The sequence below is a fragment of the Mustelus asterias genome, chromosome 24, assembly GCF_964213995.1.
Source record: "Mustelus asterias chromosome 24, sMusAst1.hap1.1, whole genome shotgun sequence".
NCBI lineage: Eukaryota > Metazoa > Chordata > Chondrichthyes > Carcharhiniformes > Triakidae > Mustelus > Mustelus asterias.
The window spans coordinates 52,640,317-52,658,781 of record NC_135824.1 but is presented as its reverse complement, the minus strand read 5'-3'; the positions used below and the strand labels follow the sequence as shown (position 1 = coordinate 52,658,781).

The 18,465-nt window shown below is 44.0% G+C and overlaps 1 protein-coding gene and 1 gene segment (V, D, J or C); one reads left to right on the top strand and one right to left on the bottom strand.

Moving 5' to 3' along the window:
* LOC144511398 (T cell receptor beta chain MC.7.G5-like) overlaps window positions 1-2,764 on the bottom strand; it is a 36,876-nt gene extending 34,112 nt beyond the window's left edge. The window contains exons 1-2 of the mRNA XM_078241715.1: window positions 2,598-2,764; window positions 1,724-2,031 (exon numbers count right to left, since the gene is read on the bottom strand). The gene's annotated coding sequence lies outside the window, so the exon portion shown is untranslated. The remainder of the gene's footprint in view (window positions 1-1,723; window positions 2,032-2,597) is intronic.
* An 8,622-nt stretch (window positions 2,765-11,386) lies between these two features.
* On the top strand, window positions 11,387-12,259 carry LOC144511100 (putative non-functional immunoglobulin kappa variable 3-7). The segment is given in 2 exon segments: window positions 11,387-11,429; window positions 11,949-12,259. Coding segments are annotated over 2 exon segments (354 nt in total).
* Window positions 12,260-18,465: the final 6,206 nt, after the last annotated feature.

The window sequence follows — 18,465 nt, the reverse complement described above, 5'->3', positions numbered from 1 at the left end:
ACAAAGATGACTAAAGGTGAGAAACATAAGAAACATAGACAGAGCGGGAGAGCAAGAGACAAAGAGGGATAATAAGCGGGACACACACAGGGAGTGAAAGAACAATAAAATGGAAAAGCAAGAACCATCACTGGGATAAATGAATGGAGAGGGTGAGATACTGAGAGCGAGGGAAACAAGCAGGAGCACAGAGAGGCAAACGGACAAAGGGAGGGTCAGCACAGAGAGAGAAAACTATGAGAACAGAGTGAGACAGAGAAAAAAATGTGATGGGAAAGGAAGAAGACACTGGCATCCTAACAGGTGCACAAAATCTGTAGCTTCAATGGGTGTGAGTGAACTCCTGGGGAATTGGGAAGGGATCTTCGAATCCAAAGCAACTCATCTCTAAAGCAATAACAGCGAGGATCACTGACGTTCTACCTTACCAGGTAACAGCAGCAACAGAGCCCACAGCTGAGATGGAGACATCTCCGGAGGCTGAAAGATCGTTGTGTTCGTAACACTCACAAAGTTCTGAACATTGAGTGGGATTTGCTATCGCCATGTCCGGAATGGTCGGATGGGAGGGGAAAATCTTTCTTCATTTTCTCATTGGCTCCCAGAACGGGTGTCATTTTCTGAGTAAAAATAGAAAATGCGAGAAATATTCAGCAGTTCTGGCACCATCTGAGCACAGAAGGTAACTCTGATTCTCTCCACAGATGTCGCCGAGTTTTCCCAGCTTTTTTTCAGTTTTATTTCAGATTTGCAGCATCCGAGCATCTTGTTGCCTCATGACTTCTGGGGTGTGGCTAGTCAGAACCACTGGTTTCATCATAGTACTCAAATTCAGGAGCGTTCGTCAATGTACCAGAAGCTTAGGATAATCTGTATAAATCAGTCAATTATACAACAGAGAATGAACTGCCTGAGGGTGTGCCCCAGTGAGGAACGTATCTGGAGAATTGTCTCGCCTTTGCACTATTTGAAACCTTGGTGGCAGATTTAGGGATTTAAAGGTTTTTCCTTTCTGTGGAACTGTTCCTCTCAGATTAGTGATGCTAGGGGAAGATCGGAAAAACGGACGAAATCCTGAAGTGCTTTGATGAGTTAATATGAAAAATCAGGTGCTAACATCGTTAGGTAAAGGGCCGGTCACCAGAGGACAACTTAAGGGAATTGACAAAAGACTCAGAGTTGCCGATGTCTAGAATCCTCCTGATTGCACTGTCATCACGTGGAAAACACTCAGAATGGCGGTGCAGCAGATTTAAAGCGGAGGAGTGTGTTCTTTGGAAGAGTGGGTAAAGGTACAATAGAACCACTAGCCTCGTCTATCCCTTCTTGGAATAGATACTTAAAAATAGCGATTATTTTAACGAGAAAAGCATCAGAACTTTCATGTATCATGTTGTAAATATCAATAATAGAATGCCATAATTTGAAATGAAAGAGAACAAAAGGTTAATTGATATCAATGGAATAAATCATGATTCACCAACCACTGTCAATTGCAGGTACGAAGATTGATGATAGACAGATAAATAGACAGATAGATAGATAAATATATAGATACATACATACATACATGCATGCATACATACATGCATGCATACATGTATACATTCAGACAGTGTGACACAGAGGCTGACCGACAACAGGGTTTAATTGGCTACAATTATATTTTGACTCCTGTTCGGGTTTTTGTTGAGGGTTTGCATCTATGTGAGTAACTGTGTACACTCCAGGCGCAATAATACACGGCCGAGTGATTCGCCCACAGGCCCGAGGAATTCAGGAAAAAGTGGGTCATGCTGGGCCTACTCGCGGTGAAACCACCCACCTCACCGGTGGGAAACACGCTGCCAACGGTGCTGGAATAGAAGAGGTTCCGAGGCTCACGGTCAGGATGCCATTCATACCAGTAGAAATAGTTGCCAGCTGCTGCTTCTGCATAAAGGCATTCGATGGTGATTGTAGTGCCCGTGGAACTGGATATGGAAGAGGGACTCTGTTGAATCAGCACGGCCGCCGTAACTGTAAAACCGACTGTGGAAAGACAAGGGGGTTAAATTTGATATCCCTTGAATGGCAGAAGAAATGAGAGTGAAAGATAGATGGGGGTGAATCAATGAAAATAAGGTGTGCGTGAGAAAGAGAGAGAGATGAAAAGTTGCAGAGATAGAGAGCAAAAGTCGAGAAGCAGAAGAAATGCAGACAGAGGGGGAGAGTGAGAGAGAGAGAAAGGCATAATGAGCGGGGCACAGACAGGGAGCGAGGGAACGACAAATAGGAAAGGAAGAACAATGGTTGTTATATGTAGAAGCAAACTGAGATTATGACAGTGAGGGAAACAAGCAGAGCACATGAGACACACGGAAAAAGGGAGGGTCGGCATAGTGAGAGAAAACAACTCGGGAACGAGTGAGACAGAGAGAAAGGAGCACAGGGACTGAGAGAGTGACGGAAAGAAGCGGCATCCTAACAGTTGCAGATCATCTGTATCTACTATGAATTCCCAGAGATCGGGAGAAGAACCTCAACTCCAAAGCAACTCAACTCGGACGCAATAACAACGAGGATCAGTGACACCTCGCCCTTCAACTCCACCTTACCAGCCAACAGCAGCAACAGAGCCCAGAGCTGAGGCGGAGACATCCCCGGAGGCTGAAAGACCCGTGCGTTCACAACGTGAAACCACTGAGCCGTGTTAATGTCGAATATCTCAGACGTTCCGGAAACTGAGTGGACTTTGCTGTTCCCATGTTATGAATGTTAAGTAGTCGGATGGGAGGGGCAAATATGTTTTATTTTTTCATTGGCTCCCAGAATAGGATTCGTCATTTCCTGAATAACAAGCGAAAATACTAGCAACGTTCACCAAAACAGTTATCAGCAGAGTTGAAACGGTAAATTTGATTCTGTCCACAGATGTTGCCAGATCTGCTGAACATTTCAAACTTTTCGGTTTTTATTAAAATGCCAGCATATTTTGCTTTTTTAGTAGTCCTCAATTCTGGTGCGGGGCCAGTCAGGAAGAACAGTGTTATCAGATAACTCAGAGCATTGGCAAAAGTACCAGATGTTTGGCAGAATCTGTCAGTTATACAAAAGAAAATGAACTGCCTGAAAGTCAGAACGGAACGGATTCAATAATATATTTCTGAATTGAATTGGATAAAATATTGACGGGGAAACTAAATACCGTGATATGGGGGCGAACAGAGAATGGGACTAATTGAATAGGGGACAATTTATCCAGCCATCATCAATATGAGAGAATTACTTATAAATCCTGTACGGAATTCGGAAACAATCTCTTTACCAAAAGCGTGGGGACAATTTAAAACTGACTTTCACATGTGAGGATACTGTGCCTTGAAGAAACGTGTTTGAGCTTTGTTCTTGTGCAAGGTCTGTTGTAATAGTTATATGCACTCGGAGCCGTCCTGTCTACCAGCATCCTGTATTGTTGCTGCAACAGCATAATTGCTTCTAATGGCCAGAATGTTGGTTTTAATCTGAACTAATGCTGTTGTGCTCTTCTCTCCTGGGATTTTGCAGGGTGGGGCTTAATTGGGATGATTGGCAGGTGTGGTAATGTGATGGTGGAAGCTGGGCTTACACAGATATTCAAGTTCAGGTGCTGCTTGGAGCTGCGAAAGAGAAAGCGGTGTTTTTCCCTCTCTCTCCAGTTGGATTTTCTGCTGTCAAAGTGTTTCTGCTTTGGAAGCTGCGAGAGACTAGGTTTACTTCTCTGTTTTGCTGCCTTGAGGATATATCATTCCCTGAAAATTGCTGTTTGGATTTCCAACCATTGGTGTTAAAACCAGGAAATCTAGTATTATGTGACCATACTTATTTTAGTGATAACTAATTCTTAATAAGGCTGTACGTTAATGGGGTATTGCTGTTAAATTGGAACAACAGAAATAGCTAGCTGTGAAGGTTTATACTGCGTCATGTTTAAGTCTTTAAATTGGTAAATGTTATGCTAATTATTTTCGTTATATCGTAACTCTGTCCTTAAATAAACTTTGTTTGAGCAAAGCTTCCAAGTGGGTCACTTGAATCATACCTGGAGTGAAACAACTTATACTCACCAATCACAAAATCAAATGTAAAACTTAGGGTCGAGGCCAACTTCACAAAACACCTTGGAGTGTCTGGCCTGGGCCTTAGCACACGGGAGGGGTTAAGGCGAATAGCATAGATTCCGTAAACGGCCTTCACCATATGCACAAACGGCTGTCAGGGCAGGTGCCCCATTGAGGAATGTATCTGGAGAGATGTATCGCACTTGCACTGTTTGAATCATGGATACTACATTTATGGACTTTATTATTTCTTTTTCTATGGAATTGTTCCCTTTAGAGCATGGAGGCTACGGAAATATCTGAAAGGTGTACAAATATCTGCAGTATTTTGATGAGTAAATAAATATGAAAGATCAGGAGCTAACATTGATGGGTAAAGGAACGTTCACCAGAGGACACCTAATTCAGTGAATTGGCAAAAGATTCAGAGTTGCAGATGTTTAATATCCTCCTCATCTGGAAAAGACTGTTCATCGCTCTACAGCAAACTCAACAGAAACTTCCAAACAGGATGAGCCGGGAAAGTCACAATTCCACCAATAGCCTATCTCTTCACGGAATAGATTATCAAACATAGCGATTAATGTAACGTGAACAGCATTCGTGCATCAAGTTTTACTATTAACAATGGAATGTCATAATCTGAAAAAAAAAGAGCAAAAAGATTACTCGATCAATGAAATAAAATTCTGATTCACCTTCAGGTGTAAACTACAGGGGCGGAAAAAGGTAAGAGATAGACAGACGGGCGGGCGGACGGGAGCGCGGCGGGCGGATTGATTGATTGACACAGCGAGACACACAGGCTGACCGACAGCAGAGTCCTGTCGGCTATAATTATATTTTGACCCCTGTTAGGGCTTTTGTTGAGGGGTTTGGTCTCTGGAGTTATTGTGCAAACTCCAGGCGCAATAATACACGGCCGAGTGATTCGCCCACAGACCAGAGGACTCCAGGTAAAAGTGGGTGTTGTTGGGCCTACTCAAGTTGGAACTGTTCACCTCACCGTGCAGAATGACTCTTCCAGCGAAGTTAGAATAGAAAGGGGTTTGAGGCTCACGGTCAGGGTGCCATCGGAAGCAGTAGACATAGGTTCCAGCTGTTGGTTCCGTGTAAATGCATTTGATAGTGAATTTAGTGCCCGGGGAACTGGATATAGAAGAGGGAGTCCGTTGGATCAGCACGGCCGCCATGTCTGTAAAACCGACTATGGAAAAGTAAGGAAGTTAACTTTGATATCCCTTGATGGGCACATAAAATAAGCGTGAAAGATAGATATGGGTGAATGAAAGAGAGAGAGTGAGTGAGCGTGTGTGTGTTCGTGTATGAGAGATGCAACATTGCACAGAATGACAACTAAAGGTGGGAAATAGAAGAAATACAAACAGACAGGAGGAGACTCACTGAGCGGGACACGGACACAGAGCAAGGGAACTACAAAAAGGAAAGCAAGAACAATCGCTGGGATAAGATGGAGAGAGTGAGATAATGACAGCGAGGGAAACACGCAAAGGCACAGAGACAAACGGACACAGGGAGGGTCAGTATAGAGTGAGAAAACTGTGAAAGACCGAGAAGGGCAGAAAAAGACACGGGTATTGAAAGAGTTATGGAAAAACCTGGCAACCTAACTGTGAATTAACCCCTGGTGAGTGGTGAATTTATCCCTGCGGAGTGGGGAGTGGAATATCAACGTCAAAGCAGCTCAACTCCGGAAACAATTAAAGTGAGGATCACTGACACCTCACCGTTCGACTCCACCTAACCAGCTATCAGCAGTCGCGAAATGTAGAGCCGAGACACAGACATCCTCGGAAGCTGAAAGATCTGCTTATTCACAACGTGAAACCACTGAGCCCTTTTATTGTAGCATATCTCAAAGTTCTCAACACTGAGTGGGATTCGCTGTCGCTTTGTCCTGAATGTTAAGTAGACAAATGGGAGGGGCAAATCTTTCTTTATTTTTAATTGGCTCCCAGAACACGACTTGTTATTTCCTGCGTAAAAATTGAAAATGTGAGAAACATTCAGCAGTTTAGGCATCACCTGTTGCCACACCTGCTGATGATTTCCAGACTTCGGTTTTTTTATCATGTTGCCAGCATCCGTAGTATTTTGCTTTTGTATGAGTCGCCATTTCCGGTGCGCGACTCGTCAGTTAGTAAATTATCATCAGGGAACTCATTAGCAGAACTCAAAAGTACCTGATTGCTCGGAGAATCTGTTTAAATCAGTCAGATCTGCAAGCGAGAATGAACCGCCAGAAAGTGTGATCAAAGCAGATTCAATCATCAGTTCAAAAAATAATTGCATAAATTCATGAGGGTGAACTTAAATGCAGGGATATAGGAGTGAACAGAGAGGATCGTTAGAGTGGATGCGTTAACCAACCTTCATCAATATTAGATAATTACTTAGGCGGCACGTTGGCACAGTGGTTAGCACTGCTGGCTCATGTCGCTAGAGACCCAGGTTCAATTCCAGTCTTGGGTGACTGTCTGTGTAGAGTTTGCACGTTGCCACCGTGTCTGCGTGGGTTTGATCCGAGTCTCCAGTTTCCTCCCACACTCCAAAGATATGCAGGGGTTAGATTGATTGGCCATGCTAAATTGCCCTTAGTGTCCAAAATTGTGTAGTTTTGATGGGTTAGTTTTGGTAATCAAGGGTTACTGGGATTCGGGGAATGGGCCTGAGGAAGATGGTCTTCAGAGAGTCAATGGTGACTCGATGGGCTGAAATGCCTCCTTTTGCAATGTAGGAATTCTTTGATTCGATTATTCTTAATTTAAAATTCTGAAGGGAATTCAGAAGCAACCTCTTTATCCAAAGTGTGGGGACAATATAGCATTTTTATTTCTCATGTTATCTTATTTCTCAAATTGCTGGAGAAGTCTTTTCATGGCCATGCGCTCAAACGGCTGTCCGGCAACTGCCCCTTGAGGAGGGTATCTAGACACAGGTCTCACTTTTGCAATATTTGAATCGTGGGTGATATATTCGTGGGTTTAAAAATTTATGTGCCTCTGGAATGGCTTCCTTCATGGGTTAAGGCATGATCTAAGAGACCTCTACAAAACCCTGACGTGTTTTGATGAATACACTTTAAATATCAGGAGCTAATATCATTGAATCCTTGCAGTGCAGAAGGAGGTTATTTGGCCCATCGCGTCCACACCAGCCCTCCAACAAAGCAGCTTACCCAGGGCCACCCACAGCTCTATCCCCTTAACCTCGCGCATTTATGTTGCACATATTAAGGGGCCAATCCAGCTAACCTGCACATGATTGGGCCATGAGAGGAAACGAGAGCACCCAGCGGAAACCCACGCAGGCACACAGAGATCGTGCAAACTTTATCCAGTCATCCAATGCTGGATTCGAACTCGGGCTCCCAGCGCTGTGAGGCAGCTGTGCTAACCACTATGCCACCGTAATATGGACAGGTAAAGGAACGATCACCAGTGGACACTGATTTTAGGATATTGGCAAAAGATTCATAATTGCAGAGTTTTGGACATCTCCTCTGTGCGTTTCATCAGTTTGGAAACACTGAACGATGGTACAGCAGATTCTTTGGAAACTTTGAAAAATGAGTGGGCATTCGTTGGAAGATCCAGGAAATACTCAGAGGCACTAATAGCCTCAACGACCCTTCACGGAATATATGATTAAAAATAGCAACTAATTTAACGAGAAGAACATTCATGGATAATGTTCTAATCTTAAAAATAGAATATCATTATCTGAAATGAAAGAGGTCAGGTAGATTAATCGAAATCAATGAAATCACAAATCACCATCCACTGTAAACTACAGAACGAAGATAGATGGATGGATGGACGAATGGACGGATGGACGGAGGGACGGAGGGACGGACGGACGGACAAATTATAACAAATTCTGATTACTTCCCCATTATCCAGTTTTGTTCCTCCCGCACTTTCTGAAAGCCAACTACACTCAGCTGCAACCCGTGATGTCTGGAAAAGCTCCTTATGTTACATTGAAGTGACCTCGTCCCACAGACCATGCAACTCTATTGGCCTCAGCTACTTCACAGCTTCTGATGCAGTCCTGAAAACATTTTCGATAGTGCACCGATTGGTTCCCTTTTGGATGCGAACTTAGGGCCTGACATCACTGGTTCACCAACCCGTCCCTAAGTTTAATGTTGTTTGTGCTGAGAGGAAGGAATAGGAGGATAGGAAAGAGCAGTGGCACTGAGAGGAAGGAGAAGTTAGGAGGGAATAGAGAGACAGAAGGAGGAGAGGGGAGGGTCAGCAAGAAGGAGACAGTGGCGAGTGGAATGAGTTGTGGGAGCAAAGATGAGGTGATTGGTAAATGGAATATCGATGGAAGGATTGTAGAAGGGATGGGGGATGAGACCTGATGGGAGGAACTAGTAAAGTGTGGATAATAGGAGAGAAGGAAAGGATGAAATAATAGAAATGGAGAGCAGGAAGGAATATGAAATTGAAACGGATAGAAAGGGAAGAAATAGAGGCAGAGTGTTGGGGATGGTGTCGTAAAGCAGGTATTTAGGACTGGATAGGAGGGGGGAAGTTAGGGCACAGAGCCAGAACATAACACAACACCTCAGGCAGAATCTCACCAGTGATTTATTGAACTCTTCATCAGAGATTCTCCCTATTTCTACAGGTAATGGCGAATTTATGATACAAGTTAAGATTTCAGAAATTGGGCTTATTCTCCATGGATCAGGGAAGTTTAAGAGATTCCCTTATTGAGGTGTTCAAAATTATGAACCATTTTGACAGTGTAAGGAAGGATATTCTGCTTCCACTGTTTCGTATGTCAATGAATAGGTGGTCACAATTTCAACTTGTTCAGCAAGAGGGCCAGGACCAGCAAGAGGGCCAGGGCCAGGGCCAGGGCCAGCTATTTTGGGCGGCCCGGTAGCACAGTGGTTAGCACTGCTGCTTCACAGCTCCAGGGTCCCAGGTTCGATTCCCGGCTCGGGTCACTGTCTGTGTGGAGTTTGCACATTCTCCTCGTGTCTGCGTGGGTTTCCTCCGGGTGCTCCGGTTTCCTCCCACAGTCCAAAGATGTGCGGGTTATGTTGATTGGCCAGGTTAAAAATTGCCCCTTAGAGTCCAGAGATGCGTAGGTTAGAGGGATTAGCAGGTAAAATATGTGGGGGTAAGGCCTGGGTGGGATTGTGATCGGTGCAGACTCGATGGGCCGAATGGCCTCCTTCTGCACTGTAGGGTTTCTATGATTTCTATGAGTGAGATGAGGAGAATTTTCTGCACTCAGAGTTGTTGGGATTTGGAGTCTGCTGAGAGTGGTGGAAGCGAATTCTTTTGGCGCTTTCAAAAGAGAGCTGGATACATATTTGAAAGTGATGAATTTAGTGGGATAGAGAGAAAGGGCTGGAGAATGGGAGTAGCTGAGTAGCTCTTTCGGATGCCGGTGCAGACAACATCGGCCGACTGGCCTCCCTCTACGTTATCAGATTTTATGATTCCATGATACTATTTGTACTCCCACCACATTGAGTTCAAGGCTACCAGGGCATTGGACTTTTAAAATATTCATTATAAACGTCCAACAAAATGCAATGATGTATACCCTGCCCGACTGCAATCTGACTGCTCGTCCATTGTCCCTCGTGTCTCAACATTTGGAACATAATTACAGTATTCTTTCGAAAGCAGGATAAAAGAAGTGATGAAGAAATGCAGAAAGTGGCGGATAAATAAGAGAGTGGAAGGGACAAAAAGAGAAATGGTCACAGAGAAAAAAAAAGGAAATTAAGAAAGCAGCATCTGACACACCACCAAATAAATTTAACCCGGATTTAAGAATGAACATTTTGCAATCTCTGCATCTCAAGCGACAAAGCGTTTCGATTATCCGCGACTGACATACATTCCTCACGTTCTACAAGAATTCAAGTGAGCAACGATTTTGTAAATAACTTCATTAGATTCGTTCTAATGTGTAGAAATGGAAAGAGGATTTTCCTGTGCACCTTATACTCTGATCGACGGATGCTGAACCTTTCCCGAATTGAACGTTAGCCTCTCCCAACAGCACCCTCCCTCCCCCAAGAGATTCTCCAGACTCTCCAAATGGTTGAACCTACTCATCACTGGAAACCTGAAGTAAACCTCCCCTCCATTTCTCCTCTTCAGAAGATGACTCACGCTTCTCTGTCGTCCCTTCTGTGAGGAAGTGGGCACTCTCAATGACTAAATATATTCATGTTCTAGGATGACGTACATGCGATTGGTATCGGATTGTGGAACATCTGAAAAGCTTCGATTTCCCCAAAAGAGCAGAAATATTCGGGGAGATTCGTTTGGTATCGGCAGCTCTCAAACCGAGAGTTTTTGCTCCTTTTCCATTCTGACAGCAGCGACAGGATCGACCTTTTGGGAGAATTGCAACATTTCTGCGCCTCGAGATCCGATGGCTCGACCTTCCACCTGCCACGGCCCAGCTTGCAGGGGAGGCACTGGATGGTGTTTTACTGTGCCTGGCGATTGAAGAATGACAAAAGAAGTTGGGGCAAGGCAACAAAACCGAAGAAGTAGAGAATGTGACTCAGGGTAGAAAGAAAAACGGGCAGTGCAAGAAGGGAAACATTTTTATTTCACTCATTCACGGAGAGCTGGCGTCACGAGCAACTATGTCCTTTAACGCTCCTTGAGAAATTGGTGCTGTTATTTTCTGGCCAACGGATTGGGTTACTAAACCATGTCAGGGGGCAGTCAGTCAACCACATTTGCCTGTGGCGGATCATGCAGAGGCCAGACCGAGTAAGGATGGCAGCTTTGCTTCTCTAATGGATATGAGTAAAGCAGACAGGCTTTTACGGAAATCCAGTAGCGTCATGCACACTAATACTGAAAACAGGGTCTTTATTGCAGATTTGATTCAATTGCTGCCAGGATATGGTGTGAAACTGATGTCCATGGATCAATTAGCCTCGTCTTCTGTACTAATAGACCAGCAACATTTCTACTATGCTATGTTTGAGTGACAAGCAGCACTGTTTGCGGAGAGTTAAAGCAGGGATAGACAGAGAAATGGATACAATTGATTGACGGATTTAGACTAAATCCACCACTGGTGGCGCCGGTTTAAACTAACTTTAGACTCTGCTAGCGAAGGACGAAAAGTAAATGTGCCGGTTCGCATGAGCTCCACCCCGGAAATGACATGGGTGTGTCAACCCAGTATAAGGTAGTCGCTTGCACTTATACGTTGAACAACTTGGAGGAGGAGAGATTCTCACTGTCCAGAATTTGAGAAATCCTGCAGTTAAACACCCTTCAAAGATGTACAGCTCTCGGCTCTGGGTTCTGTTGCTGCTGTTACCGGGTAAGGTGGAACTGGCCTCTGAGTTGTCAGTGAGGTTCACTGTTTTTGCGCTGCGTGTCGCAATTAGGGGTTAACCTCAGTTCTGAGATTCGTCACATCGCTTGAAGGTGTAGGTTCCCTCTGTCTCTCTTTGTTGCCGTAGTCTCTGTTCGTCACTCTGTTTTTCTCTCCCTGCCACTCTGTTTCTTTCTTTAGAATTCTTTGCTTATGTATTTCTCTAGTTTGACCCGACCTTCGTCCACTTGTCTCTCAGTGACTCTGTGTGTTTCCTCTCTTTTTCCCTCTTTCTTTCAATCCCTTCATGCCCTGTCGATTGTTCCTGGTTCTCCCTCTGTTCCTGCCCCTCCTTCTCATTCTCGCCTCGAACTCTTTGCCTGCTTTTCTGTCTTTCTCTATCTCTATATTACTGCCTTACTCTCCCGCTCTCATTCTTGCCTCCGCCCTCTTTCGCTCTCTGTTCTTGTATCCCCTCAAGGGGTGTCAAGGTTAATATCTCTATCTTTTCTCGCTGTTTTACAGATGTGGCGGCCGTGCTGGTCCAACAAACTCCAGCTTACATATCCAGCTCTCCGGGCACTGCAGTCAGCATCGAATGTCTTTGCGTAAAAGCTATGTCTACCTCCTCTTTCAGTTGGTATCGATGGCATCCTGACCGTGCGCCTCAGAATCTTTTCTACTCCTATGGCACAGCGATCACTCCCAAAGGGGAGGTGGACGGTTTCACCGCCAGAAAACCGGACGACACTCACTTTTACCTGGAGTCTTCAAGCCTGCGGGCCAATCACTCAGCCATGTATTACTGCGCCTGGAGTTTACACAGTGGATCATAAAGATGCATGAGTTGGACAAAAACCCCAAGTGGATCCGAAAAACTAATAGGAGTTACAACCATCTGTTTATCTATCTATCTATCTATCTATCTATCTATCTATCTATCTATCTATCTATCTATCTATCTATCTATCTATCTATCTATCTATCTATCTATCTATCTATCTATCTATCTATCTATCTATCTATCTATCCATCTATCTATCTATCGATCTATCTATCTATCTATCAATGTATTTATTATCGATGTATCCAACTGTCATAAATTGCTGAACTTTCAACATCTTTATTTACCTAACTAACTGCATTCATCAGGTTTCAATATTTAAACATGTAATATAATCCTGATTTTTGATTTATTTTACTAACATTGAATCACCATCTCTTTTACTTCACATTAAAATATACATGGTTTTTTTTAGCATTCCATTCAGGAATTTCCGATAAGCCAGTCTCTGCATTTTACGAACCCTTTTCGAGGTGGGGTAACTTGGTTAGTTCTATTACTGAAAGAAGGGGCGGAGATAAAGAACAAGCCATTACACATAGCTCGCGACTATGCCATTGGATATTTTCCAAGCTTGCCGGCCCAATAGGGGGAGGCGATGGCCTAATGTTACTATCGCTAGATTCTTAATCCAAAAACTCCGCTGATGCTCTGTGGGCCCGGGTTCGATTCGCACCACGTTAGATGGTGGAATCTGAATTTAAGTTTAAAACATCTGGAACTAAGAATATATTGACCATGAAACGATTGTCGGAAAAACCCCATCTTCTTTACTAATGCCCTTTAGGGAGGGAAATCTATAATCCTTACCTTGTATGGCCTACATGTGGCTTCCAAGCCACAGCAATATGGTTGGCTCTGAGCTGCCATCAGGCAACGAGGGTTGGGCAATAAATGTTGGCCGAGCCAGTGACGCCCATGTCCCACGAATGAATAAAAAAATGGGGGTTTGCCACGAGGTATTCACGCTATTGCGGTCGTGACGAGAGAAATCAGAAACTGATGCAACTCGAGGGAAGGGCATTCCGTCCATAATGCCAGCATTTTATTTAAGGAATCTGATCAATGCATATTCTCCTGACGTGTTCCAAATATTCTGCTTCGGATATTTCTCCAATTACATTTTAACATTTTCTATGGAATTTGCTTCCACTGCCTTTCAGGCATTGCCAATCCACAGGGTATATTTCGTTACGATAAAAGGTTCAACTGATCTCTCACTGATTTGCTACTGATCCCCTATTGATCTACTGATCAAGAGATTTGGGAAGGAAATGGCGTTAAAGTAGAACAACCATGAACAGGTTGATGGGGAAGAGGGCTCGAGGGGCCGAATGGCCTACTCCTGCTCATACATTCCTATGTTCCCAATCTGGTTATTTTGCCATTCAACATGAAGCAATGGTCTCTGTTTAACTGCCATCCTTTCAAATGATATTAAGTCCTTGCATTGTTTCTCATTATCTACGTTATCAAAACGCCCAACGATTTCCAAAATCTCTTTCAAATTTCCCCTTATTTTCACTGCTCTAAGAGGAACAAATCCACCCAAACAGGGAATCCTTAACCTTGGAACCATTAAACATGCCAAGTGTAATTCAGAGCCCAAAATGGCGACAACTATTCAGATACCAATCTCACTGCACACCTGGCTCCCGAAGACCGTTTAAACATTTGTTGAAAACCGTTAAACCACTTTTCTATCAGACACTCTGTGTCCTTTGAACAACCTTCAAAACACCTAGGTGTCCAGCACTGTGAGGAATTTAACCCTTCAAATCTCGGTTCCCAGATGGGAAATTCTGGTTGAAGCAGGAAAGCAATTTATCGTGACGTAAAGCATCATAGAATCATAGACCACAGATCAAAGTCAATTCCCTCATTGATCCGGGGCCGACGTTTTCAAAGATCTATTTATTATTCTCACATCACCCCGTTCCCATTTCGCTTTCTCTCACCCTATCAAGGACACCTCTAATCCTTTCTCCCTCATACCCTTAATAAGCTCTCCGCCATGGATACTATTCGGCACAGCCAACATTCTGAGGTAATGGATTGCATATTCTCACCACTCCATGGGCAGAGTTTGCAATTTTCTAGTCCTCTGACGCCACCTCCCCCGGAATCGACTGCATGGAAAATGCCCGGAAACTTTGAATTCCCGATGGACAATTACCCTGCACCTGGAATCATCTAATGCTCTGATATAAACCGGAGACTTGAGATTGCGCTGAGCTTCTCAGCAGAATGGTTGCCTAGGAAGACCTGCAGGGACTAAAACTACTTTCAGCTCCTGGATACTTGAACCTCCACCACCCACCTCCCCTCCCCAAAAATACCCCCATCCGCTCGACTACCCCCCCCTCCCCCCAGCTTCACGAGTGCCTGTCCGCCGATCACTTGAGGACACCCCACCGTCTCACTGACCTCCCGCCCCCACAACCTCAGACTCACCACCGACCCATCCTGATGTGCCGCCCACCCCAGTCCACGATCCAGCGTACGTACATTTACCTTCTCCCTGACTTGTCAAAGAAACGTTTAAACACAGGGACCTTTAAGCTTATCGCTTTGAGGTGGCCAGTGTTCGAAGATAAATGTGCTCAATAGATCCAAAGGAGAGGAGTGCCGATCCGGTGGTGATCGCCGCTCCTCGGAAATTTGAGGGCGCAACTATCCACAGATTTGTGTAGGATCCGGTTGTGAATATGGCTCTGAGTTTGAGCGGAATTTTGCTTCGCAACTTCCTTCCATTCCGGGGCTCTCGGAGAAACAATTCGGGAAGCCAGCACCCGTGGAGAGAGAAGCAGAGTTAAGGTTTCGAGCATAATGTGAATCCTCTTTAAAGACCGAAGTTTTTTTTTTAGATTTGCAGCATGCAGTATTTTGCTTTCATTTCGGATCTGCAAAAGAAACACTTCACTATTCGACCACCGTGGACCGGAAGCTGGTAGAATTCAGAACCTTTGTATCAATCTCTTTGAAGTAAAGTTTATTTATTAGTCACAAGCACGCTTCCATTCACACTGCAATGAAGTTACTGTGAAATTCCCCCAGTCGCCACACTCCGGTGCCTGTTCGGGTACACTGAGGGAGAATTCAGCATAGCCAATTCAACTAACCTGCACATCTTTGGACTGTGGGAGGAAACCCCCGCAGACACGGGGAGAACGTGCAAACTCCACAAACAGTGGCCCAAGCCGGGAATCGAACCCGGGCCCCTGGCGCTGTGAGGTAGCAGTACTAACCACTGTGCCACCGTGCCGCCGATTCATAGCAGATATTCATAGCCGAATGATTTGCTTCCGTTCGTAGCTTTCAGATAGAGGGATCTGTAATATCCGTGACGTCATTTCAAGCTCGCATATTACACCTTACCCGAATCGCTTCAATAATAGGCTCTATATTTTGCTTCCACTGCTCCTCTGCTAGACTTTAGCTTCTATCCCCGAGACGATGGACTTGAATCTCCTGCTCTTTGCCTCTGTATTGCTCATGCCGTGTAAGTTAACAACAAATCGTTGTTCCCGTTGTATTTAAATTTAATTTCCTTATCAAGTTAAAACAATCATCTACACATATAATCTAACTCATTTATTTTCTTCCATATCTGGAACGGCGTTCGTTATTTTATTCCGTTGTTTGTTCACGGAACCAACGCGTATTCTACGAGGTGACACCTCTTCCAGTTTCTGAAATTAAATACTAATACATTAAGATTAAATCTAAATTTACTCGAGAACGATCGAAGATTTAGGTTGATTGGATCGTACTTTCAAAGAACTGTCACAAACACATTTGGGCCAATTGTTCCCTTCGTGTCCTGTACGATCCTTAATCTCTTAATAATTAGAAAACATACTAAGATATACGGGAGTGCTTGTTATCCAAACGCTTCCCTGATGTCGCTGCGTTAACCGAATCCTGTATCTGGTTTCTCACTTCAGATCAATGTCGATGTGCTTCAGTGTCTCAGATTCCCAGGAAAGTAACTGCGGGGCGAGGGACCAACGCAACATTGACCTGTCAACAGGAGGACACCGATTATATCAGGATGCTCTGGTACCGCCAGTACTCCGGGCAGGGCCTCCAGCTTGTGGTAATAGACGTATCTGGAAGCAAACCGACTTTCGAGGCAGGGTTGGAGATGCGATTTGAGGTGATTAGAGTCGATCTGAAAAGGTGCATTCTGAAAATTCTGTCTGTAGACCCCGGTGACACAGCGACTTATTACTGCGCTGCAACTGATGGAGCACAGTGCTTCAAACCCTTTATGTGCCGCGACAAGAAGCAACTGATGTCATTTCTGGAGCTCGCTTGTACTGTTCGTCCTTTTTCTGTCTCAGAGATCAACATTTTTTTCTTCATGTTTGTGTGTCTTGTATCAACACCTTTCATATTCTGGCCTTCAATAGATAATTAAATGGTTTTGCAGCACGGAGATAGACAGACAGATGTTAGATGGACTGTATCATCTTGGAATATTGCGCCTTCACGATTGAATCCACCAGTTTTGATGATATCATGATTTTGTTTTCGAATCCCTGGCATCTGGATTCGGTTGAAAACATTTTACTGCTGGTTAATCTACCGATGCTCTTCATATCAGAAGGGATGTGAATCGATGCATTTTGTTGGAAGAGCAAGGCAAGGCAATCGAAATAAAGGATGCTAAATTATAAAGAGTAGAGTGACCTGAGGTATCTGTACAAAAAACCGTGTACCATGTCAGGGCTGCTTGAAAAACTAGTTGACAAGGCATAAGGAATCGTGGGCTCTGCAAATAGAGGTAGAGTGCAAGAGCATGGAGAGCATGTTAAACCACAACAAAACATCACTTCTGTCTCAATTGGAGTCCTGCGTCCAACTCAGGACGGCACTTCTTTGGAGGGATATTGTTGTAGGTAAATAATACCTCTAAGACTAGTCGTGAGTCAAAGTACAGTAGTTTATTTTCACAAGCTTGTGGGAGAAGTCCGATCCCTAACGCGGTCTCCAGACTTCTCGCCGAATACAGGTTCAGAACAAATATTTATACATATATTTTCGCCCATGGTCACGTCCGCATTTTCTCACGATTATTGCTGCCTCAGCGATTCTGTCCTTCATGTAGTCCGTGTAATCGTGGCCATCTCAAGGCTGTCTGTTTTGTCGCCTCTATGTGGACACCTGTGGCTTGTTTATCCAGCATACAAGAATATAAGTTTGCATAAACAAGTTAACTGAAATACAGGGGCCCATATAACAATTTATATCGGTAAGGATGAATAGTATATAAATAATATATATGAATCTGTTATTATACTATCACAGAAGGCATACATGTAAGCTCCACCTTGTTCAACAAAGGTACATTATATAAAAGAACACAAAATGGATTCTAGCTGGGTTAGCCACATTCCTGAACACAATTAGCTGGAAAAATCATGAGCTTGTGTACAGCAGCAAGGACAGCTGCTTCTCTTAACTGTTCTTGGATACACGAAAACAAGTTCTACAGACATGAAAACAAGTTCTACAATGCCTGTTACAAATCACTAAGTATTACAAAGTTAATTAACCCATTCCCGTCTTCAGCTATGAAAGGCAATGTTGCGTGAAAGATTTGCGAAAAAGAGTCTGGAAATATAGGACGTCAGTTATATGGATTCATTGGGGAAACTGAACTGTGCTCCTTAGAGAAGGTGAGCTTGAAATGATACTTGGTGTTAAAAATCATGAGGTGTCTGGAGGGAGCAGTCAGGGAGAGACTGGTCCCATTGGCGGCAGAGTCGAGAACCAGAAGGCACCGATTTAAGGTGAATGGCAAAAATACGAAGGATGATATGAGGACAACCCATCGTAAGTGGCGAGAGCTTAGGATCTGGAATGCGTTACTGTTAGCGCGAGTGAACAGATACCACACCACTCGCACCCAGAGCCAAGATCGATAACAGCACAGTTTATTATAGTTTTTTACGTCGACGGAGGTACAATCAGGACACAGACAAGACAGTCCCGCAAAGTACTCTGCCTGCCTGCCAAAACGGAGTATAGTTATAGTAACGATCTGTTTTGATATGTAAATGGTTTGTGAGTGGTTTCCTGATATAATCATCCTGTTTCAATAGGTTTGTGGGTGTGGAGTTTGATGTGTAAATGGTTTTCTTTTATAGTTATCCCGTTAATGGGTTTTCTGGTCTAGAGTTTTAATATGTA